Genomic DNA, 25,062 nt, shown 5'->3' on the forward strand with positions numbered 1-25,062 from the left:
TATTACTGTGCATCTCTGCAATGCAATCAAATTACCTGCTTTATTTCTTTAAAAATGCTGCAAGTACAGAAAAAAAATCTGTCAACCTTGCAGATATCCAGAGAGCTCCTATCTTACTTCCTGTTTGAACTGAAAACGCATTGCCTCTGCTGCACAGAAACCCAAGCAGTGTTGTCAGCCATGCCTAGCTATCTTTTACTGGACTCCATAACACATCCCTGCCTCTCCTACCCTGTAGTCCAGCAAGGAATAACTCAGGCAGGGCTGATAAAATAGCATGGGATTTCAGTGCAGCAGTGGCACTTTGTTACCATGTTGCCAGCTCATGCAGGTAGTTGAGAGCTTACTGGTTTTATAGAAGGATCAACAGACATATTTTGTATTCGAAGCATCTTTAAAGAGATAAAACATGGGAAATGTGCAGAGGCATATTTTTGTCCAGACATAATCATTCATTTTATGGGTATTTTTTAAATCTGTTTAGAGCCGGGGAAACCAAGGAATATTTTTGTATAACCATTAAAATATGAAACATAATCTGAAAAATATTTACTGTCTATTTGCCTATCCTGACCAGAGTGACTGTATGTTAAAAGAGCTTCTCATAATAGAGTTTATTCTAAGACAATGAAGTAAGCCGAAGTACCTTTATCATGATTTACTGTACTTACGCATATTTGCAATTGTATCATTATTTTAAATACTGATAGATATTTATCTATTTACGGAACTGCCGCATGTCCATAGCGGATAGATTCCCTAATGGACTGAGAAATCACCGAAAGCAAACTATTTCTTGTAGCTTCCTTCTTAGAGATTGCAAGCCTTCTTTCAGCACCAGAACAGAATGCCCATACTCACCAAACATATTTCCCATAGAGATTAGGAAGAAAGAAAATGGCACTAAGCCTGACCATCACTTCAATTGCTAACATGCATCTACTAGTGGAGAGAGTATTGTGAAAACCTGGAAAATTAATTTAATACCCAAGAATATTATCTTACGAAATCTGACTTTAGAGTTCCAGATATATTTACATCAATAATACAAAGGAAATGAAAGATATATTGAGATATACTGTGTGCTAACTGTTCAGTTGAGTGTGTGGTTTTATGTGGATGAGAAATGCTTTTGAACTTTCTAGCTTCATGATCAGGGGATGTGTTTTGATGGATGATAAGCCATTGATCATAATCTATGACACATATTACATGAGTAAATTTAAAACATGCTTCTTTGTTTTCAAAAAAAAAAGCGCTTTATAAATGATTAAAGAAACCTATAGATATTCTGGACTTACCGTTATCATTACTAATCAATTTTTTCCAGCAAATCTCCCCAAACATCACTAAAACTATTTTTAATGAAATCATAACATTTTTGGTTAACAAAACGGAACTCATTTTTATGACATTGAGATTGTTAGAAACGTATATGTGGTGTCTAATGCATTAGAAAACCAAGGTGCTTACTTTCATGTATCCCCTTTACATTGACGTCGTAGAGTTGATTTGACATAAGCCAATGTAAGGCTTATGTCTGCGGCAGCACAGGCTATTAAACACACTCTTGTCTGCTATAGCAGCCAGAAGTGTGTTTACATTTAACAAGCTGACTGTCAACTTTCTGGTAGAATTGATTCAGGCTGCTGTAACGCACTACACCCGCCTGAAGAAATTGCCCCCTCCCAACCTCCGCTTGTTTATCTCTCATCATGTATGCTGGGCCCTGCTGCCCATCCTTAATGCCCAGGACTTGCATTGTAGATGTTGGCAGGAAGAGCAGAACACAATCAGTGAACATCCATTTGCTGATTGTCTCTGCACCAAATTTAGCCGGAAGTAATGAGCATTTCATAAAGAAATCCTGTAAACGTTTTTATTTTCTTCAAAATTGTTCCAATATATCCCTTATACAGCATTTCAGTTGCATTAAAATTGCTACTATGTAACTTCTAGCGATCACTACAAGTTACATTGTATCAATTCCAATGCTACTGCATTGCTGCATTTGTCATAAGAGATCCTGGAAAGATCGCTAGACAAAACATGTGTTTTGTATATGTGCAACTTAATCACGTTTCTCATTTTTGGTCCATTCTATATACATATTGCACTAGGTTTTGGCACTTTTTTGTTCCCTTCTCTTCTTTTAGGTTGTTACATCCGTCTTCCTGGTGCCCAAGTTTCCAACCAATTAGAGCCACACGGAAGCAGCTAAGCAAATTGCTGGTTTGCTATGTGAGGTCTAAAAGAGAGTGTGAACTGCAAGGCTGGTACAGAGAGGGCAAGGGGGAGAGAGAAGGTGCTGAAAGAGGAGGTAGACAATTTAGGTTGAAAATGGCTAAAGTAGACAGATGAAGCATGACATGAGTAGACAGAAGGTTGACAATTTGGACAATAGGATGGCATAGAGCAGACATAAAAGGTATTCGTTTAAAAGTACTGTTGATAGAAGGTGATAAAAGCCAGATTATCCTTTCTTTCTTGGCATGCTTTCCAATTAATCTTTAGGTTTGACATAGTGGTTTTAGACAGGTTCTCTTAATTTCCTTTTTATGGTTAGGACTAAAAGAAATATACAAATATTTTCTTAAGTGAATATGAAATATTTCATGTGTATTATGTATTCTTTTATGCAACCATTAAGTGGCGCTCTTGGTTTCTTTTCACGTCTTTTACCACTTGTAGTAAAGAGCCTGTTCTGTACGGAGATCACTAGCTTAAGGAGAAATGTAAATAAACAAGTGAATGATCACTGGTGGCAACCCCCATTATTTTTCCTCTGCAGGTAAGGAGTATAATGCTCATTTTTCTAAGTAAAGATCTAAAACAGAGAATTACTAGAATTACTTACCTTACACCGTGGTCCCACAGACTCCTGTACAGGTACAAGTACCCCGTACTCATTCACAAGGGGGCAGCATCTGGGTGCCCCCTTTATGAAAGGGGGTACCCTGATGCAAATAAGCCCCCCTGTCTGTAGGTCCCCACAACCACCAGGCCAGGGTTGTGGCTGAAGAGGCCCTTGTCCCCATCGGCATGGGGGACAATATGCTTTTCCAGGCCCCCCTCCCTTTTCTGGTCCCTGCCAGGCCAGTAATCAGATTAAGGGTCTGGTTGGAAATCTTAGGGGGGACCCCAAAGTTTTTTCCCACAGATCTTCCCCCCATTTTTGGGGGGTGGGGTTCTCTCTTAAAATTCATACCAGACCTAAAGGGCCTGTTATGACTTTTGGGGGAACCCCATGCACTTTTTTATTTTTAACAGGGGGTGTCCCTCCTAACATTCCTACCAGACCTAAAGGGTCTGGTATGGTTTTGGAGTGGGACCCCATACTTTTTTTTTTGCATGTTTACATTTTTTTAAATTCTGTTCACTACCTCTGAAGTAGAAAGCAGAATAAGTGAGCCGAATGCTGCTCGGCGGCATTCGGCTATTCACTCACTGCTCTTCAGCCCCTATGATTTCTTTGTAGCATGTTTGGCTGAACCAAAGGGAGCCGAAGCCAGCAGTTGTACGGCTGAAATCAGTCGTACTCGGCTGAAGTGAATAGCCAAACTGCGTTCGGCTCACTTCACTTCGGCTCAGTTATTCACTGTGAATACTAAAACTTTTAAACATTAAGGAGCATCATCCATTGTAAGTGATCTAATGAAATAGCTTTTGACTTTAATATCACTTTAATGATTATTTAAACCCAAATAAAGTGGCCATGGCCTTATGTTTCCCCACAATATAGTTTGGTGCCGTTTATTTCAGGTAAACTTTCTTTGGTGTTTTGAATAAACAATGTAAAAGAGCTCTGGTTCATATTGTGTAATGGAAGTGCATGAGTTTATGTTTATTATAATACTATACACTAATGTGTATGCATCTCTCTGTACAGGTGTGTAATACAACTACAGGCCTAGGATGACGTTGAAGCCTGAGAAGGTTCAGAACAATCTGTTCAAGTAAAGCATTAAAGAATTCAGACGTACAATCACATGTGAAAGAATTCTGGAAGACTTTTTTGTTTTTTAATCTAAAAGTTTGGGTGTGGTGAAGAACGGCGTTTGGTGCTGAAGAGGTGTACTGGATGATAGAGGGGTGAGCAGTAAAAAGGACTTGTGGGGGGAATGTGCTTTTAAGCTGAAGCTGAATGTTCATTGACCTTTATGGCAGGCAGAAATCTTTCCTCGCAGACACTCTGTGGCTCATGGGATCCCTCCCCCTCAGCCCTATAAAGTTATCCAGAAGTTCAGGGACATGTGTACCTAATTACACCCCCCCCAACCTAAACTACGCCAGCCGAAATCACCGTCACCACGGCAACGCTCGCCTGCCAAACCTCGGAGGGACTAAATTGTACCACATGTTGGAATATCTAAATAAGAATATTCTAAACAAGAGAGAGGGAGAGGGAGGCGGGAAGAGGAATAGCCAGGGAAATGAAGAGAAGCACAGATGAAGGAAAGGGAAAAGAGACAAAATAAAAGACACAAACACTGGACACTATATGGAGGCTTCAAATGACTCTTTCAGCTGTAAATTCCAACACAGATCTGATCATGTACATTGTAGAAGATAAGATAAAGTGAGAGAAAACAAACACATCTGGGTGCAATAAAAAGGAAACAGGGAAGAAAATAGATTTGAAGGGAGAAAAATAGGAAGTAAGATGAGGGGGTGGGTGACGGAGAAGACGGAGATGGTAAACTGTTTACAGTAAAAAGAAAAAAGGAATAGGTGAGACAGGATAAACTGCTTCACTGCGAAGGACAGGAGACATCTGAGCTGTGAACTGAAATTAGAAACTTCCACATTACTGATATACGTTCTGCTCTTCTGATCTTGGAGATCTGTGTTGGTCATCTTACTCAATGTAGAGGGCCTCAAGTGTGGCCCCTGATATTAGCAAAGATCTGCACATAATATTCAGTGAATGTAATGATACAGATAGCTGTCAGGAGATGGTCAGAGATTGCAGACATGCTACCAGACATGGTCAGAGACTTCAGACATGCAGCAGAAGATGGTCAGGGACTGCAGACATGCAACAGGAGATGATCAGAGACTGCAGACATGTAACAGGAGACGGTCAGAGACTGCAAACATGGTATGAGAGTATGTTGGGGACTGGGAACATGCTTCTTGTGACAGCCATAGACTTGGTACATACAATATGAGACTAGTAGAGATGACTGCCATTACAGCCTCTTTCCAAATTAGTACTTCCACATTTGTGCTCCCAGCAGCCCACTAAAAATTACTTGCATAGTAAAAAAGAAAAAATAGAACAGAATAAAAATATTTAAGATAGTGTGAAAGAATAGATAAACCATACTATATAACTAATAGAAGTTAATAATAAATAAGTCTAAATAATCATTTTCTTTCACTGGCTAGACTCGAGTAATCACCAAAGTATAGACTACTATCTGCTGGGGCTCCGAGAGCCACAGAGTATGTGCCAAAGGCCTGCATAACCCCCAGGGCCGCATGTATTGTCACCAAGGCTGTGGATAGCATACATGCATGCTGGGACTTGCAGTACTGCAACAGCTTAGTAGGCACAATTTGCCTAAGCACATTCTGTATAAACATATGAATGTTCCTTTCTATTAATAGTTTGATGCATCTGCACAAGCATACACCCCTGCAGACATCCGGAAACAAACTATTATAAAACTCATACCATCCAGCCCTTAAATATGTAATAAAAACAAGGTGGGTTTGATTACATTTGTGCATAAGCCAGACAAAGAAAAGACTGATTTCTGCAGGTCTGGGCTTTGAAAAGAGGCACAACCACAGGAGAACATGGTAAAAACTCAGGTTAATGTTTTAATGGGTAGCATGCACAGAGAGTATGGTGATCCTACCAGTAGCATACTTCCTTTCTCAGGAAGACAATGCTCACTCGTTCTATTGTATCTTTTGAGGAGCAGCATTCCCACCCTGGGATAAGAATTTTGATTGGACTACAGAGCAGTGCACCAGAGGCAGAGTATACAGGAAGTTATCAGCACACAAGGTTTCTGGCAGGATAACAGGCATTATTTTGCACTAATCAATTCAACAAAACACTTTAAAATGCATATTTAAGAACCCAAAGCAAATAAGGGAAGTTTGTTAGGGTTAGCATATACTTTAAGATTATCATATGTCCTTATACTTTAAGATTATCCTATGATACTTTTGAGTCACAGACCTATAACAAATATGTACATATTGTACTTATTTTGAGATGGTCCAACCATATACACAGTAGTGCAACGCACATAGGTCAATGAGTCCAAGTAGGTATTTTATATTCAGTAGAATAAAAGGTCAACATGTTTCAGGTGTTGTGAATCATCTGCTTTAAATAACTGATTAGATGCATGTACCTCTCATTCTGAGAAAGTGACGCTAGAGACAACCTGGGAGCTAGAAGTTTCAGAAAGTATTCCGTAACAGCAGCCTCAAAGAGAAACATAAAATCAATTTGACTTTTATTGCACTGAAGGCTGTGGGTGAGCTGATCCTTGCAATAGCAATAAACACTACTGGCTGGCTTCTATTTTACTCACTTCTCTGCATAGCCTACATGGTGTCTCTGTGAAACAACCTTCCACTTCTCTTTCACAAGATGTTGTTCACAAGATGCTAAGTTAGACACATGCAGAGGGCATTTTCTTTTCTGTGCATTAAAAAAGAAAAGAGGAGTATATATATATAAAATAGTGCTAGTGGAGAGTGACGTCAGTAAGAGCCGGGCGGGTAGATATGTAAGGGCTCTGTATTTCCCCGTCCAGCTCTTAGCAACCTGGGACATGCTTAGCAGTGTCCTGCCGGGCTCCTGGCAATCAGTGACATCACTGGTTGCCAGGAGCTCAGCAGGATGCTGGCAAGATGGTCCTGGGTTGCTTAAAGCTGGGTAGAGAGATGTGTATGTCCCTTACACAACTCCCCACCCTGCTCTTAGCAATATGGGGTGCCTTATCCAGAAAGGGGATGGCAGTCACACTGCCTGCCGCCCCCCCATGTGACCCATAGAGATGCTGTCTGAGGCAACAGCCTCAGGCTGTCACAATATAGGGACAGCCATGGCTGTAAATATGGCAAAACACCATTTAAAACACCAATATGCGATATCCATCAATCCAAAGTGTACAGGTGTAAATGCTGAAGAGTAGACGGAGCTGTGCGACAAAATAGTTGGGAGGCTGAGAATCATTTTTATTCAGTGTTATGCTAAACAACCCCTGTGTGAACAGAACGCTGTGTTACTTTGACATCTGAATAAATAAAAGTGGGGGAAAAGCCCTAAAACACATTCTGCTGAGTGGACTGAAATCTTGTGAAACTCTCATTGGGAAGCTAAATTTCATGACGTATACACTATTCACTTGTGCCAAGCATATAACCCATGATCATGAGCCAGCATGGAAACTTGCATGTCAGTAATTTTCTTTCTTTATTTACAAATGGTCTGGAGTGGACTTGCAGTTTATTTTTTAATGGGCCCTCACAGACTTTAAAGTGACACTAAACTCAGGATTTTATTCTTAAAAATGCATTCAAGTATCCTAACTAATAACAAAAAATTATCTTATTTGTGTATCACTCAGCTGTAGATCCTTGAAACATCTCTGAATTGGTGCTGACACTGTCCTTCCTTCTGGAGGGTGGCTACTTTTCTTCCCCGTGTTGGTAAAACAACAGCACATACTGTACTGATATAATAATGTTCTGAGATGTGTCGGTCTGTGTGCATGCTTATCTTTAATACACAGGAAGTTTTCCTATCTATATGTTTCCTCCATAATGCTGTATTCAGATGTAGTATTCTTCTAAACAAATAAAACTTAATTCAGCATTCCTCAAGATCTCAGTGCTTCATCTTAACGCTAGGGTTGGGCTCGATGTTCGAGCCAAGCGTGAGTTCGACTCAAACATCGCTAGTTCGTGTGTTCGCCGAACACATGAACTATCAGGCAATTTGGTGGGCTGTTCGGCCGCTGAATGTCCCACAAGGCAATACGCCTTGTGAAGCCGTAATTGGCTAAAGACTTGCACCTGACCACAGATCAGATGCAAGACTTTGCCCAATCAGGGCACAGAGAACTGTGAGAGCCATGATTGGGCAAAGTCATGATGACTCTGCCTAATCATGGCTCACCTGTTACAACTGTAAACAGTTGGGTGGAGCTATTTGTCACCGCTAGCTCCGCCCAATTGTTTATAAGTTGCCGGCATCTGTCAAAATGCCATTCTGCGTTCGTTGCAGTGGACGGGACGGCGGTCGTCGTTTTTAAAAAAATGATTATTTCTATTTATTTTTTTTATCATTTCATTTCTTTGAGTTGTCGTCGTCGTGGATAACGCTGAACGTCGTGATTGACCCTGGATTATGTTGATGGATCAAATTTGGGTTGTCTCTATATGCATGCTTATCTTTGATACACAGGAGGTTCTCCTTTCTATATGTTTCCTACACAATGCTGTATACACAGATGTAATATTCTTCTACGCAAGTAAACCTTAGTTCAGCATTCCTCAGGATCTCAGTGCTTCATCTAAACACATAAACAAGACCCCATGGTACCTGTGTGTGTTGTAAAGTAGCCACCGCAGTTCACTCCTGTGATGGACCATAATTTAAATACAAATTATCAATCTAAACGTCAGATTGTAGTCCATCACAGGAGTGAGCTTGGAGCGGTGGCTACTTTACAACACACACAGGGACCATGAGGAACAAAAGTAGTCACCCTCCAGAATAACGACAGTGTCAGCACCAGCGGTGTCTGAATGCGGGTGCACGCGTCCATAGACTTACCTTACGTCTCTGCTCGTCTCCCGGGCGAGAATCCGAACTGCGCATGCGCCCGTCCCAAGATGCTTTGCCGCCGCCCGAACAGTTTAGTCTTCTCGGGCGGGAGCGCGCAAAAAAAAAAGGTAAGTTTAAACCGCTGTTATAGCGGGTTTTTTTTTTTTAAACGGTTTGCCTATATCTACAGCTTGATAGCAGTAGATATAGGCAAAAAACGGGAGGGTTTAGAACCCCTTCAAGGTACTTGAATGCATTTTTAAAGTGTAAGTGTCACTTTCATTGTAGACTCCGAGTTTATGGAGAAGAACCCTGGAATTATTTGAGTTTCTGACTCTTGAAGTCCATTGCAGTATATATAAATATTATATGCATTATGTATAGATTTTAGCAGGAACTAAAGCTGCTATTACTAGGATAACCTGCATCACAATCTGCTGATGAAATCTGGTATTATTGTATAGCCAAATACCTGAATTAGCCCTCAAAAAGAACAATTATTTAACATCACCTTACATGGCATGGTAAAGGATAAGATGTTAAATTGATCAGCGCTGCCCTGTTACAGACATGGGAAAGAGTAATTCTTGGTAGGTCTGATATCCATTTTCTGTTTTCTTCTCACCCCACAGGGAATTGTATACAGAACACAAAGTATTATAATGTAGATCACTTCAGGTTTGTCAAGACTCAGTATATTGGGAAATTTGGATTTTGGTTAGCAAGGCAATAGGGGACACAGCTGGGAATTGTAGTTTGAAGAACTTACTGCTAAAAACTGTACAATAGAATGGAGAGTAAATTGCCTGCATATGAACAAGAGATTGATGACTGCTACTAACAATACAGACTCTATGCACCAATCAAAACATTATTTTTACAGACTCTGTAACCAGGTCTGTCAGGCCTAGATTGCTAGATCTTAAAGTGAACCTAAATGAATACCAGGACATTGCAGCACTGGAGGGGATTGGTTTGGCAGGTAAGTCTCCCATAATGGGTTAACATGCTATGCAAACTACCACTCTACTTTTTTTACTACTGCAGTAACACTGAAAGCTAAATATACTAGAGAAACCTGTTAGTAACTGCCATTTTGTGATGACTGGAAAGGACTAACAGGCCCCACATGAATTCTATTTTATCCAATGATCAGAAATCTAGCTGTCGAACACTGTAAATTATAGCTGGACAGGATGCTTCTTTTAATTGCAACCCTTTCAGGTCTTCTTTTTAACCTTGGGCCTTGGATAGCAGTACAAGCGCGACAATAGTAGAAATAAGTTTTGGATGGAAAACAACTTCATATAAATTGGTACCAAAAGCAGTAGAGGAGAAAAACAGGTTCTGTTCAACCCACACATTGGTAATATGAAGGGCAATTGAGCATCTGATCTAAAGCATCAGCATCAGCTTTGTATAAATGCAGGACGTAGTAGCTGAAGTTGGTTACAAATGAGTAGATGATCGATGCAGTAACACATAAATCAGGTATGACTAGTTCTAACTGGTTGTGCAACACTTAGGGGCATATTTAGAAGGTAGTGATTGTGACATTCACAACACATTCACTGCAATTGAATCTTCCTAGAGAACATTTTAAATGACAGTATTGATTTACCTGCAGTAAATATGTGATGAATGTCATATTCACTGCTTTTTTATAAATTCCCCTTAGAGACTTTACATATACATTTTCTATAGTACATACACCAATCTAAATATTAGTCAGAGAGGTATGTATCCAAGCTTGCATGTGCCTGTTTGATAACTGTCATCAGTGTAAGATATGGAAACCATGGCATTTATGGAGTATGGCTTGTGAACAAAAAGACAAGAAAGTTGTGTTGGGGAACCAAAATCATCCAAAAATACTGTAAAGTACAACACTGCCTTACTAGAACAGGTAGTGTTTAGCAACCTGTCATTACCTTCATCATAAACACAAAAATTGGCTGTAGATGCACAGTTGGGCACTGGAGCATAAATACATTATTTGTAAGGCTGCAGTCACTATGCAAAAATTAGGGATACAATTGGTTTATTTTGGGGGGGGATTTGTAATAATGACATAAAACCTGTTTTAAAGTGAACCTGTGTCCTTATTATTTACTCTATGCAGTTTAAAACAAGGCTTCAATCATCTCTGTATCTATAATCATTGTAGAGAAAATTATTTCACAACACAGTATTAACATATTAGCTTCTCTTCTATGGAGAGTAGATTTAGGCATCTTGGCAGTCTTCTACTGTGAACAACCAGCAGGTCTTTAGAGTCTATGGTGCAACTTCACAATTAGAGATTAGGTTTGGGTTTGCTGTTACCATGTGTTCGAGGTGAATCCTACATGTTTAAGGTGAATCCTGATTTGCAGTCTATGTGAATTTATGGGGAATTCTTTGTAACCACAAATCAATAAATAAATCAACTGGCTTAGAAGGGCTAATAAGGGGGGCTTTGTTATACGCAAGTCCCCTCACTTTAAAACGGTAGGTTCCGAGCAGCCATTTGTCATTGCGTGTTGGGAAAGTTTAGGGAGAGCTGACAGACTGTATAGGAAGAGTTATTTGCTATACAGTGTTATACTGTGCTATTTTGTGCTAAATTACTATGTATTGCAGTGTGGTGGGCTACATATTCTTACCCCCCCCATGTTCACAGTTCAGAAATCCAACAGCCATTTTAGGATTACCATTTTGCATCCTGTGTGCTGTCTAAGAGACCCTCAGCAAAAACTGAACACCTCCCTTGCAGTCTTTTTTTTTAATGGCTTTTATTTCACGTTTATCCATATATATATTTTCTGCTAGGTTAAAAAGAAATGGGTTGAGGTTTAGTGTTTTAGCCTTTATTTTCTTTTTATTTAAAAGCAGCCTTTGTATTATTTTGTGGTGCACAATGTACACATGTTGACACAGGCAAAGCTGCACTTTGTTTGCAGCACCTCACTGCATACTTGTGCGGTAAAATAGTGTGCAGCAAAGTACCACCTATTTATTACTCCTAATGCTATAGCTGCCATTAAATGTAGACAATCACTTTTCTTAAAATGTCAGACAGGCTTAACCCATTCGCTACCATTTTTGCATTACATGATCACATGTTAAACTGCACATTTTAGGCTTAAATATTACTAAGCCCCCCCTTCCTCAGAATTATGTCTCCTGAAAGTAGAGATCGTGTATAATAAAATGGCGGCGGTTGCAATTTTTTTATGTTGCACAATATTAGCACAACTGTTTAGCATATTTTCATAAAAAATACACTCAGTGTAATTTATAGAAAATTAAATCAAAATGCACATAAACACTATATATTACCCAATCTTTTGGTAAAATATAAAAGATGACGTTGTTTTAATTAAATAGATACCAAGCATGGCAAACTTCAAAAAACTACAGCACCCCAAATATACCTCTGTATTGGTCATCAGTTTAGCGTTAACCATGAATAATGGCCGTAGAATTATTGCACTCACTCTAGCATGCACCGCAATACCCAACATGTGTGGCACAATCCTTGTTTATGTACATAGGCACACCCGACATGTATTTGTGTTAGTATGTGACTTTACAACTTTCTGGTAAATCTCATGCTGTGCTTTGTAACTTTCCAGCAAATCAGGCCTCGCAGTGTGAGACAACATGTGTACACACAGAAACCTACAGGCAGGGGGATTTACATGCCTATGTCATGGCAAGGCCAGCATCTTAATCCAGAAATCAGATGCTGACCCTGATTTAAACAAAACACACAAACATTTCCCAGCACACTTACCAGCTAGTCTGCAACAAAACAAATTACACTGTCTAATAATATGCATTAAAAACAGAGGTTTCAGCTGCACAACTTTTGCAAAATATGTGGAAACCACACTGCCTTGTCAAGGCTCCTCTGTGAAGTGTGTTACTAACTCTAATCTCTGAGAACCTCCGTCTTGGAGCATATATAGCAATGGATATCAGTGTTTTTCCCCATAGTTCTCCTTAGGGTAACGGGAGGACACAAACTAGCGTCCTCCCGTTACCATAAGCTCAGTATACCGCAAGCTACAGCTCGTGGTATACTGAGACGCCGCAGCCGGAGCGGATCACGACGTAGATGACGGGATCCGCCCAGCTGCGTGAGTGACAGCTGGCTCTGCCTATCAGAGAGCCGTGACAGGGTCGAGAGGTGAGCGAACCTGGTATGTGTTCGCTCACCTCCCGATCTACTGAGCCGACCTGTGACAGTCTCATTGTCACAGGTCGGCTAGAACTATGAGGTGAGTGGAAATCACTCATCTCATAGTTCTCCTTTAAAGGCACATGGACTCACTTGAGGCCCAGTACCTCCAGGCATACCTGCATTCAATTTATCTACTGCTAAATATGCTCCAATATGGAGGCTTTGATAGATTAGATTCAGGACCAAATTACACAGAGGGGCCTTCATGAGGCAGTGTGGCTTCCACATATTTTGCAAAGGTAGTACAACTAAAACCCCTGTTTTTAACACTTACAGTGCTATTCACAAAAAGGTAAATAGTTTGTAGAAGGCAGGAGAAGTGAACAATCTAGGACAACATAGCTGATTTGGAAAACTCCCATTCAGCTCACTTTCCAGTTCAACTATGTTGTCCTAGATTGTTCACTTCTCCTGCCTTCTCCCTTCACCCTTTTGTGAATAACCCTGTTAATGTTAAACAGAGTAATTTGTTTTGTTGCTGGCTAGATGGTAAGTGTGCTGGGAAATGTTTGTGTGTTGCATTGTTGTAAGCCCTTTCATGTGCACCTTGCTATTAGGCTAGTAATACATTGTGTGGTTGCCATTTTTGTTTAGCTTGGATGATGACTGTACAAACATGGCTCCGTCCTTCTGGCATATATAAAGGACTATTAAGGCATTGACATGACCTGTAAGTGTGCTACGTACACATTTCTTTGGAGACATGTTACATAATATGAAATATATCTCTGAGGCTAGGTCTGCTTAATCTAAGTACCTATAGAGTGATGATCTATTACATAACCTCTGTAGATGCAATCCTTGTACTGTAAAACATTGAGATTATTATACTTTATGTTCCTAGTTGTCATTTTTTTTTATTGTTTTATTTTTTTGTAAGCGTCATCTTACCCTCTGCTGTCTGGTAATTGGAATTTTAATATGTTATTACAATTTTGCAGACTGTAGACTACACAAACAGAAGGAAGCATGGCCAGTCTGGGGTCAAGGGTCATGTTATGTTACTGTGTCATGGATGGAAACACCTGTTCAATAGACCCCGTGCTCTGTCAGGCAGATTCTTACCTACACTCAGTGTATACAATATGTCTGATTTATAGAATGGGTTATTAACCCCTCAGTGACTGGCATTTTTATTAATGTAACAATCATATTTAGTGATCACTTTCTCTCTCTGCTGTTCGATAATAAAGATTCTCATGCGGGAGTCTGAAACATGATTTGAATGTTGAAACCTCAGAAGTCCTAAAGGATTAATGATTTCACTGGAATGCCCATGCCTGTATATCAAATTTGTGATGATTTGTTATGTATATCCTCTACTAAATGCAGAGATATGCATGGTAGGGTTGTCACCTGGGTGGATTCACCCGGACAGTCCAGGTTTTGAATGTTGTGTCCGGGTTTCATGGCAGCAGAAACCCGGACAAAAGATATCAGGCAGACAGGGGCAACAAAATTAAGATAAGACTACTGGCCCCCCACAGAAAATAGTCTCAACTATGATATTTACATGAATGGGTGGCGCTATTTACATATGAATAAGCCACGACTCATTCTTCCAAAAAATGTCTACGCGTCGCTAGAGTGTTCGGGTTTTGCTTGAAGCAAAGGTGGCAACCCTATTGCAGGGGCATCATTCGGGACAATCAGGGGTGTGCTACATGCACATAGGCTGGCAAAGAACTTGCTGACAGGAGCTGAGGCATGAGTTATTCAGTCTGCTGCTACTCTTTCATAGCCCAATCAAGTGTTTGGTGCTGGGAGATAACCTACCTTTACTGCTCTAACCAGTTCCCATATACAGTAAACTCTCTGTTACCTGGTATTCAACTTACCAGGACTCTCATCTAACCAGAAAAAAAAATCCCCTGTTCTGCTGATCTGCGGCATGTATTGTCCTGGAAACAATCGTGTGCATATTTGTCTTAATTTGTTTTAAGTATGTCTATTTGTCTTAATTTGCTTTTAATTACTGCATTTCCATATTAATATGAAGTCAGTACAGAGTTTATGTTATGGTATGGTATAGTATGGGGTATGGTATTAGACCTATTTTTAATAGTAACTTTCAACCAACCAGAAACTACATTTATCCAGAATCTACCAATCCCCAATCCCCATGGATGACGGATGACGGATAACGGGGAGTTTACTGTATGTTATTCAAAAGTATATGTAGTTGTTTGCCTGAAGTTCAGCTGCATACAAAACCTGATGCACAGGGTGCACTTATGACAGGGATTAGAGGAAAACCTCTCTACAAAGACACAACTATCACTGTCTGTGTCCCCGTTTGTGCTTTTGTAGACCCCATCACCTTCTGTGATGTGGCTACCAGACATTTAGTGATTGCCAGGGCTGTAGTCAGCCTGGCTGGATTTATAGTGGCAATTATCTGGTTAATTCCAGGTGTCTAGCATTGCCTGTACCCCCCTGGGTGGAATGTGACTCTGTCATATTGTGGCACAGCCAATGAGAGATGCTATAGTGTATGTATAGTACAGCAGCCAATCACTGAGTTTCTCTCAGCCAGTGGTGCATGATGGGATTGGGTACATATACTGGTGGGATTTGCCATGTGCTCAGCCATGGAATAGGGCTGGGTGCTGTTCAGCCTGCCCCCCAGGCTAGGCCTGAGGCCTGGGGATGGGCATGGGCTGGTGTGATAAAAAGGTTTTCCCTGAGGCCTCCAATATGGAGGAGGCTTGTGATGATGATAGAGGAAGAGAACCGGGGCCAATGCAGGCTCTTGAAGTACCCTGGAACTAAGAGGACTTCAGGAGCATGGTCCGTGTCTTTCCTATCCTACGTGAGGATCTGTATCCATCCTGCTTATTTGCTACATCAGTTGCTGTCTGCTGCCTCCCAAGTGGTTCTACAATGATATGCCAACCAGGTCTAGCGAGTCTGGAGCTCTTGTTGGTTACACCTGGAAACCTAGAATCCCTATATCCTCTCTAACCAGTGAAGATGTTCAATAAACCGTTACTTCGCATTTTATTACTGGAGTGGACATCAGTTTGTGGGCACCAGAAGAAGGGCGGTTGGAGAACATACCCTAGACAGACTAAAGATAAACCGGGCATTCAGCGGCTCCTTCAGGGGTGAGCACTACACTTTAATGTAATGTCCCAGCAACTTGCTGCCTCCTGGATAGGAGGTTATATCTCCTTAATGGGGGAACATCAGTCAAATCCTGATAGAGATTGTAACTCTTCCTCACTTTATCAAATCTAAAGGTTTGACCTGGATCTGGGCTCTATACTAGAAAGCTGTTGATTATAAATTCATGACAGGTTGAAGTTGTGCATGTTTCTGTTTATTATGTGACCTGATGTGTATCCTGTTCCATCACTATATCTGGTAAACCACCAGCTGAAAACCGCATTGAATACCCTTTTCCCTCACAAATTCTTATTTCCTGCACATCAGATATGAGTATTTTCTTGGGTAACAGAAATACACTACATTCTTAACTTTCACATTTCATTTTTATACTCGCAAATCACATGATATTTCTTTGATGCACGCAGAATAAACAAATGATCTATGAGTTCTAAACCAAGGAAGACAGCACATGCATTATGATATCATCTATGTAGGAAACACTGAGACTACCGAGGAAGTGTTCAAGATTAAAATGGTGATTATGTGTTTCAGTATTTATAAATTCTTTTAGAAAAAGGTAAACTATTATTGGCATTATTGGCAGCAAGGCAGCTCGTATTTTGAAAACATGTGGTCATCTCATAGAACACTTCACTCTAGTACAGTAGTTCTCAACCTGTGTAACCTCAGGACCACATTTGTCCTTGTTCATCATGTCGCAACCCAATGGAATGGACGGCATTGCGGTACTGCGCATTCCAGTGCAGGCGTACGAACTGTCGGAGGTGCATTTGGGGTACCATTTAAATCAGTGGTTCTCAACCTTTGTAACCTCAGGACCCACCTTTGTTCTAGGTCATTAAGTCGCACTGAAATGGAATGCACAGCATTAGGGAACCGCGCGTTCCGGTGCGAGTGTACGAACTGTGGGTGGTAGGTGAGTTTGGGGTACCATTCAAATCAATGGCAACGCAACACCTCCCACACCAGAATGCACGGTAGGTGCAATTGCGTAGTACAGTGCATTAATCGCATAGGACTGTGTGATTAACATACTGTGCACGGGCCCTCAAAGACACTGGCATACATACACAATCTCACACACTCACAGACATTCTCGCACACACATACATGCTCAAAAAAATGATTTACTTTAAAAAAAATGTTTTAAGGTCCACCCAGTCTCCCTACCTTACAAGAACTGGAGTCGATCCTCAGCCTGGGGTCCAGTGTGGGCTGCTGTGCTGTGATGGAGCGCCATCCATATGTGCATTGCTTGTACAGCTCCCTTGTGTGCCCTGTAGAGTTGCCAAGAGCCAGAATGTTACATCACTCTGGTCCAGGCACCTCTACAGGACACATGAGGGAGCTGTAAGCAATGCATGTATGGATGGAGCTCCCTTGGGGCTATAGCCCCATCCTATTCCACCTTAAGCTGACACTCGGCGTCGGGCAGCATATTTTGAATGGCTGCTGGCTGCTGCGCAGAGGAGGCAGAGGAGCCTCTCAACTAGAAAAGTGGAAGGCACGCCTACTGAACAAGGTGTTGTGGCCCACTTTTGGGTCACGACCCACCAGTTGAGAACCAAGACTCTAGTATACTGTATACTGGAAGAGCAGCATTGTCACCCTAGAACAGAAATTGTTTCAGGACTACAGAACACATCCCCCAATCTCCATAACATAGGCCTGCTGCCTGTCAAAATACCTGAACAATATGATTGGATGCAGCATTGTGCAGGCATTTTGAGAGCCAGCGGGGCCGACTAGCAAGATTCTGAAGCTTGGCGCAGTGGGAGATTCCTCCTTACACACAGTTTAGCGGAGATGGAGGAATCTGTTGCACTTTTTCGATCTGACCATAGGAAATCTGCAGATCATTTATAGGTGTATGGCCAGCTTTAGGATTTACATACACCTAGATCATGTATAGTGTGGGCCTGATTTTTAAGCTTCCCTTTTAATTCTGTTAGTGGAGGTGTTTTTAAAGACTTGATGAGTAGGAATGAGCTTGGGTCTGGGTCTGACAAACTATTTTGCTTCTGCAGCAACTTATTACTAATATGGTACTTCCTAGCCTTTGAATTGTGGACAGGTGGTTTAGAAGGGCCAATAATAGGGATTTTCACATGCGCTAGCCCCCTCCCTATAAAGTCAGGTGGAGACCTGGAGTAGACAGGTACAGCTGACAGTATGTCAGCAGGGAGAGATAGTTGCTGCTATACAATGCTAACTGTGCTATCTACAGTACTAAATAAAGTGCTGCATTGTCCTACATTAGTACAGTGAATTGCAGTGTGGTTGGCTACATAGTCTGCACCACTCCCTCCCTACCCATGTTCACCATTCTACATTGTGATACATAACTGAGCATTGCAGTGTGTTAGGGTTTCATATCATGGTGTACCCACCTCTGTGTTCACAGTGCATAGATACAACAATCCTTTTTAGGACATTTTTGTGTGTGTCAGCAACAACTTTAGTAGTTGTTTAGCTCCTGAACCCTCCCCTTGCATCTTTTTTGCTTTGCGGGTGTTATCTTTTCTTTTATTTCATGTTTTTATTTGTCAGGCACCACAGCACTACATCCTCAATTCCCCTATTGCCATAACTGCTGACAAATTTAAAGAACAACTCCAGGTATTTTTCAAAGTCCCTAGACCAAAACGCTCACCTAACCCTTGCAGTGTAGGTGTAGCCCCACTGCAAGGGTTAAGTGCGCGTTTTGGTCTATGGATGAAAATAAAGAAGATAAACTAACCCGATCCTCAGTTCCGTCTAGTTGCTAGACTGGTCCCTGCAGCTTCTTCTCCCCTGGGCTCCTCCCTTTCACCTCTCTTCTCACTTGACAAGATTTCCTCATCTGCTGCAACATCTGCAGCCTGAAGCGATAGTGATGAAAGGCTGACATGGGGTTTGAAAGGCTTACCTTATGGCACATCTAGATAGGAAGAGGGTCAGTATGAGGACACTCAGAGTAGGACAAAACATAGGCTTGAACCTTGCCATAAGTCTTCTACACTCACCCTGTTGTCTCCAGCAGCATCCTTGACTGTGAAGGTGTCTTCCCCAGCCGCTGGAGCGGAAGAAAAAAATGTCACCTAGTCAGCCTCATACGCAGCATCTTAATGCCAGTTTGGCAAAATTGCTGGCTTTACAGCTGCTCCCCTTCTACTGGTGGAGTCTGCCCCCTTCCGGGCCTTTGTAGCCTGCATGGTCAGTGGCAGGGTCCACATGACCACAGCAAGCATTGGTTGGGATGTTACATCTCCTTTTCAATGCATTGGATAATTTGACTGGGGGCTGGGAAGAATTCAGGCCAGATGCACTCAGCTGGATCTGTCCTGGACCTTGGTTATGGTGATAGCTCAGTAACCTCTACCTTCTCCTCAGAACCACCAGTCCCTACCAAATGACCAAGAGTATATGCAACGTCTAAGGCAAAATGTTGCCATGATGTTTGTAGCTGGTTTGCCTATGGGAGATGCTGGCAGCTCTTCAGAGGTTGGCTGAGAGGTGGGTCACCCATATTGTGCCTGGCAAGGTTGGGTGACACTTGCTCCAACCTGTTGTCCATCCTTCAACAGGGAAAGTTCAAACATGTGCTTTGTCTATCATATGTCCTAAACCTGGTTGTGCAGCTGTTCCTAGTTAGATACATATGTTTCATAAGGGTGTTTCATACAAGAGCATTGCTAGGATTGTAAAAAGACCAGAAGCATCTCTGGCACCTACTGTAGGTTTAAAGCGGACCTTTACCCCCTTTTTACTAAAAATCACATTTAAAATCACCTTACATCATATTTAAACAATCTTCTTTTTCATTTACTTACAAATAGAGTTCATCCACTTCCTGGTCCAGTTCTGGCACAAATAATGTAACGTGCACAATCGTTGCATCTTGGGAAGGTTACATCAGCAAAGCATTGCTGGGAAATCTCACGAGATCTCAGGGAAAGGCATTTTCCTCCCCTGAGATGATGTGCATGGTCACATGTCCTAGTCACATGTGCCAGAGTTCCAGGAAGTAAATGGAGATCTAGTAATCTGCCCTTAGGTAACATGGCCACTGTCAGAAGACTGGGAAAGTAAAGAGAAATAAGGTGTGCAAAAAATGCAAAGCCTGCAATTATCTAGAAGGATGTCTTTGTAGATTGACACAACTAACATTTCTAAAGGTATGTTTGTTGTTATTTTAAAGATAATGGTAAGGGTCCACTTTAAATTTCGTGAGCGTTGTAGCATAATATAAATAAGAGTGGGTGGTGCTGTTTCTCCTGCCCTGTGTTGCCTCTACTTTGTCCTCTCCTCTAACTTTGCTGCCCTGTCTTTTTATTTACCTTTTCTTGCTACTCATGTGGGCTTTTGCAGAAAGCAGTCCCAGGCCAGAGAACTAGGGCACCAAAATGTACCCTAAAACATTGACACCAATGCTGGCGTGTTATTATTGCTCCCACTTTTTATGTTGTTGTTCTATAGAATGGCTGAGGGTTAGAGCCTCTTCCAGATCCTATTGCTATGTATGTCCCTGTTAAGAAAATGTACTGTACCTTTCAGTGTGTGCTTTTTTATTTGTATTACTATTATTACCACTGACCACAAATGAAGGGGGGATTGTTTTTGTTTCTACTGACTACCAGTGAAGGGCTTTTCTATATTGCATCTACTGACACCAGTGCTAATGGTTATTATTGTATCCATTGACACAGTTGCTGGGAGTTATTATTGCGTCCACTAACACCCATGCTGGGAGGTTTTATTGCTGACTTTAACACCAATGCTGGGGGTTATTATTTTGGTCAATGACACTAATACTGGGCTATTAATAAGTCCACTGGCACCAGTGCTGGGGCTTAACATTGCTCTGGGATATTATTAAGTCCACTGACACTAATGCTGGAGGATATTATTTCATCCACTGGCGCCAGTGCTGGAAGTGTTATTGCTCTCCCTTTTTTTGTTCTTTTAAATAGAATGGCCGAGGGTTAGAGTCTCGGTCAGGTCCTATTGCTATATATGTCCCTGTTAAGAAGATTTCCCCTTCAGGGGGTGCTTTATTTTTATTATTGCCACTGCCCAAACAAAAAGGGGGGATTGTTTTTATCACTACTGACTACCAGTATCGGTTTTTTTTTTATTGCATCTACTGACACCAATGCTTAAGGTTATTATTGAATCTATTGACACCTTTGCTGGGGGTTATGATTGTTCCCACTGACACCAATGCAGGGGGCTATTTTTGTGGTCACTAACACCAAAGCAAGGTTATTTTTGCATCCACTGACACCAGTGCTGGGAGGTATTATTGCATCCACTGACACCAATGCAGGGGGCTATTTTTGTCGTAACTAACACCAAAGCAAAGTTATTTTTGCATCCACTGACACCAGTGCTGGGAGGTATTATTGCATCCACTGCCACCAATGCTGGGGGTTATTATGGCTCCCACTTTTTTTTAATAGAATGGCTGAGGGTTAGAGTCTCTGTCAGGACCTGTTGCTATGTATGTCCCTGATAAGAAGATTTACCCTCTAGGGGGCACATTATTATTATTATTGCCACTGAGCACACATGAAGGAGGGGTTGTTTTTGTTCCTACTGACTACCAGTGAAGGGGTTTTTTTAATCACATCTACTGACACCAATGCCAAAAGTTATAATTGCATCCAATGACTCCTTTGCTGGGGGTTATTATTGGATCCACTGATACCAATGCTGGTTTCTTTTATTGCAGTCACCAGCAGCAATGTTGGGGATTAGTATTGCGGTCACTGGCAGCAATGCTGGGGGTTATTATTTTGGTTACTGACACTAATGCAGAAGGCTGTAGCTCGCGGTATACTGAGCTCAGGGTTACGGGAGGACGCTAGTTTGTGTCCTCCCGTTTCCTAAGGAGAACTATGGGGAAAAGCCCTAACCCCATAGTTCTCCTTTAACTAGCAACAAAAATTTAACTTATTTGTGTATCACTCGGCTGTAGATCCTCAAATCATCTCTGAATAATTGCTGACACTGTGCTTTTTCCTGGAGGGTGGCTTCTTTTGTTACCCATGGTCCCGATGTATGTTGTAAAGAAGCCACCGCTCCAAGCTCGCTCCCATGATGGACTACAATCTCAATATCAATTAGTAATCAAAACGTGAGGTTGTAGTCCATCATGGGAGCTAGTTTGGAGCAGTGGCTACTTTTACAGCACACACAGGGTCCATGGGGAACAAAAGCAGCCACCCTCCAAAAGGAAGGACAGTGTCAGCAACAATTCTACAGCTGAGTGATACACAAATAAGATACATTTTTGTTAATAGTTAAGGTATTGAATGCATTTTTAAGGTTTAACTCCTGAGGTTAGTGACATTTTATTACACAGTATGCTTGAATGCATAGGACTTACTTTGTCACCTCAGAAGCTTCTGGAGGCAGGCCTGTTCCTGGAAGGCTGCATGTGCTCTTATGAGCGTCACTGCTGGCCATGTGAAAAGAATGTCAGCAGCATCTAGAATGAGCAGCAGAGACTTAGGGTGTAGTGGTTAGTATGAGCTTACTGCTACAAAAATGCATTAGCAAGGCTTGGAGCACAAAAAAGTATATTTTAGATTATATTAATGCAAACCTAGGCAGCCTTTTAGGGTGATACCTCAACGAGGATTCATGGTCTTTATGTTTCTAGCATTGTAGAAGCCTTTGTGTGAGACAATGTTAGAACATTAGTGTTTTCTATTTGTCTGCTTGTTATTAATATTGCCTATCACACAGTACATACACAATATGTAAGTCTACGTATAACTGGCACAATTAGGTTACATTAAGATGGGGCTATTATGTGTAGCTTGGAAATCCTGTGACATGAACCTGCAGATTCTTAAGGCAGGAATCTCAGGTGTGTCCATATAAACGTGGCTACTGTGTCCGTTCAAGTTAATGGCAGGGTGACAGTGGTCGCATGGCAGGGTGACAGTGGTCACATCTGTCAGCAACAGTCCTCATTTATTAATTCCTGGACACAATCTTTCTGCATCTGTACGGTTGGACCACATGTGCACGGACATACCTGGGATTCATTCGGCAGGAATCCATAGGTAGCTGCCGCAGTCACTTAGGGCCAAAATCAAAATCTTTCTACATCAGAGCCCTTAGAACACGACAACGGTTTTTACCCGGTACCTACCTTTCTATGCCACTGTATAAATGTGTTCATAGAATGATTATGTAAATCTGTTTAAAGGACACTTGTAGTGAGAAAATATGGAAGCTGCCAATGCCTGAACTCTCTTTATGCAAATGTTAGTGCGCTTGCTGTCATGCCAATACAAAGTCACTGACTTGAAACAAATTTGTAGATCAGCATTAACCTTCATTCCTAGCTTCATGCTTATTTTTGGTACTCCAGAGACAGCCAGGCAGATGGCATTTAGAGGTGAAGGGCAGCAATGGTAGGCCTCGTACTGCAATGCAAGTTTCCTTTAATGACCAGGCTTGATATGATTTACTGGAAGGTCTTTAAACAAAAGTAATATTTATGTGTATTGGCTACATAAAGTGGTATTTTGTGATCCTTTTTGACTTTGATGTATTACATGACATACTGTTGATCTGTAATGACCTTGTCTTGTCTTTGAATAATTTATTATGGGAAAGAGATTCGGCTGCAATTTGATCACATTACCATGTATCCTAATAGTTTGCACTGCATCTACCTGTTAACAGACTCTCTGATTGCATTACAGATTCTCCTTTTTCATTCAGACCTGGTGATGCCTCCGTTTAAGTTTTATTTTGTCTAATAAGTTTTAAAGCTTTCTTTTTTAATAGCGCAGTGATGACATAGAGACTGTAAAAACCCCTAGCATCCAATTGCAATTGGAGTTTTAATGCAGTCAGATCAGTGAGGGGTGAATTAAAATGGCTGCTACGGGTTATACATATTTACAAGATTGTTTCCAGGTTATAATTTTGATTCTTGATATGTGCATTTCAAGGAAACGTGTACTGAGTGGAATATGGGGGCCGGCATTGCATACCTTGTTAAAAATTCATGTTGCCTGGCTGCCATGTGAACCTCTGGCTTCCAATGCTTTTCTGGTTCCTAACCTGGAATATGCATGCAGCCAGGGAAGTGAAGTCAGAATGCCTGATCTGCATATTTGGTCCAAATCAGTGACATATAAAGCTTTGGAAGCCAGAGGGTCGGTATTACAGCCAGGCAACTAGCATCTTCAGAAGCATAGGTTAGCGATCGCATATTTTCCTCAGCACAGGTTTCCTTTAAGCAAAAGCAAACATTGATATAACACAGCCCTCTAGAGTGACAAAAGAGCTGACAGTAAGACTTAAAAGGATCACAGTAGTTGTGAAATACGTTGTAAAATCCTGGTCTTGATTACAAAATGGGCGCAGAAGAGATGCAGATGCTTAGGCATGTACACTCTAAAAGTTGTAATACTATACAACACAGATGGGGGAAAAAACAGCTAGTCCATATTATACTTTATGTGCATTTTCCAGTATTGTGTGCTTACTCACCAGCTGCGTGCATAGTGCTTCTGGGTGATGCAGCGTCTGAGTCTTCCTCGCCAAAAATCAGCCGAAAATCCAGCTCCCCATCTTGACAAATAGCTGCCCCCATTTGAAAGACTGAGGGATGTGGTCAGAAGATAGAAAAAGAAGTAGAGGGATAACCCTGACAAAGCTGCAGAAAATAGGAAAAGTGAATAAAATGTAAAAAGGAAAAGTGATAAAGAGAACACAAAACGACAAAAAGATACTTGGATAAGCTAATACAAAGTTACATAGAAATCAGCAGATATTAGCAGGAGCTAGCAGTGCAAGGCGGAGGATGCGTGAAAGCAGGATAAGGACAGATACAAAGGGAGATAAATGGAAGCACGTTACTGTATAGAGAGGAGGTATATATACATATACAGAG

The 25,062-nt window shown here is 41.3% G+C and overlaps 1 protein-coding gene across 1 annotated transcript in view; it reads right to left on the reverse strand.

The window, feature by feature from the left end:
* Positions 1-24,801, reverse strand: part of NFATC4 (nuclear factor of activated T-cells 4) — a 57,939-nt gene extending 33,138 nt beyond the window's left edge. Inside the window, exon 1 of the mRNA XM_018563140.1 lies at positions 24,660-24,801. Coding sequence (XP_018418642.1) covers positions 24,660-24,762 — 103 coding nt within the window. The 5' untranslated portion in view covers positions 24,763-24,801. The remainder of the gene's footprint in view (positions 1-24,659) is intronic.
* Between the last annotated feature and the right edge of the window lie 261 nt (positions 24,802-25,062).

Source organism: Nanorana parkeri, unplaced genomic scaffold, assembly GCF_000935625.1.
Source record: "Nanorana parkeri isolate BGI_ZX_2015 unplaced genomic scaffold, ASM93562v1 scaffold635, whole genome shotgun sequence".
Classification (NCBI taxonomy): Eukaryota; Metazoa; Chordata; class Amphibia; order Anura; family Dicroglossidae; genus Nanorana; species Nanorana parkeri.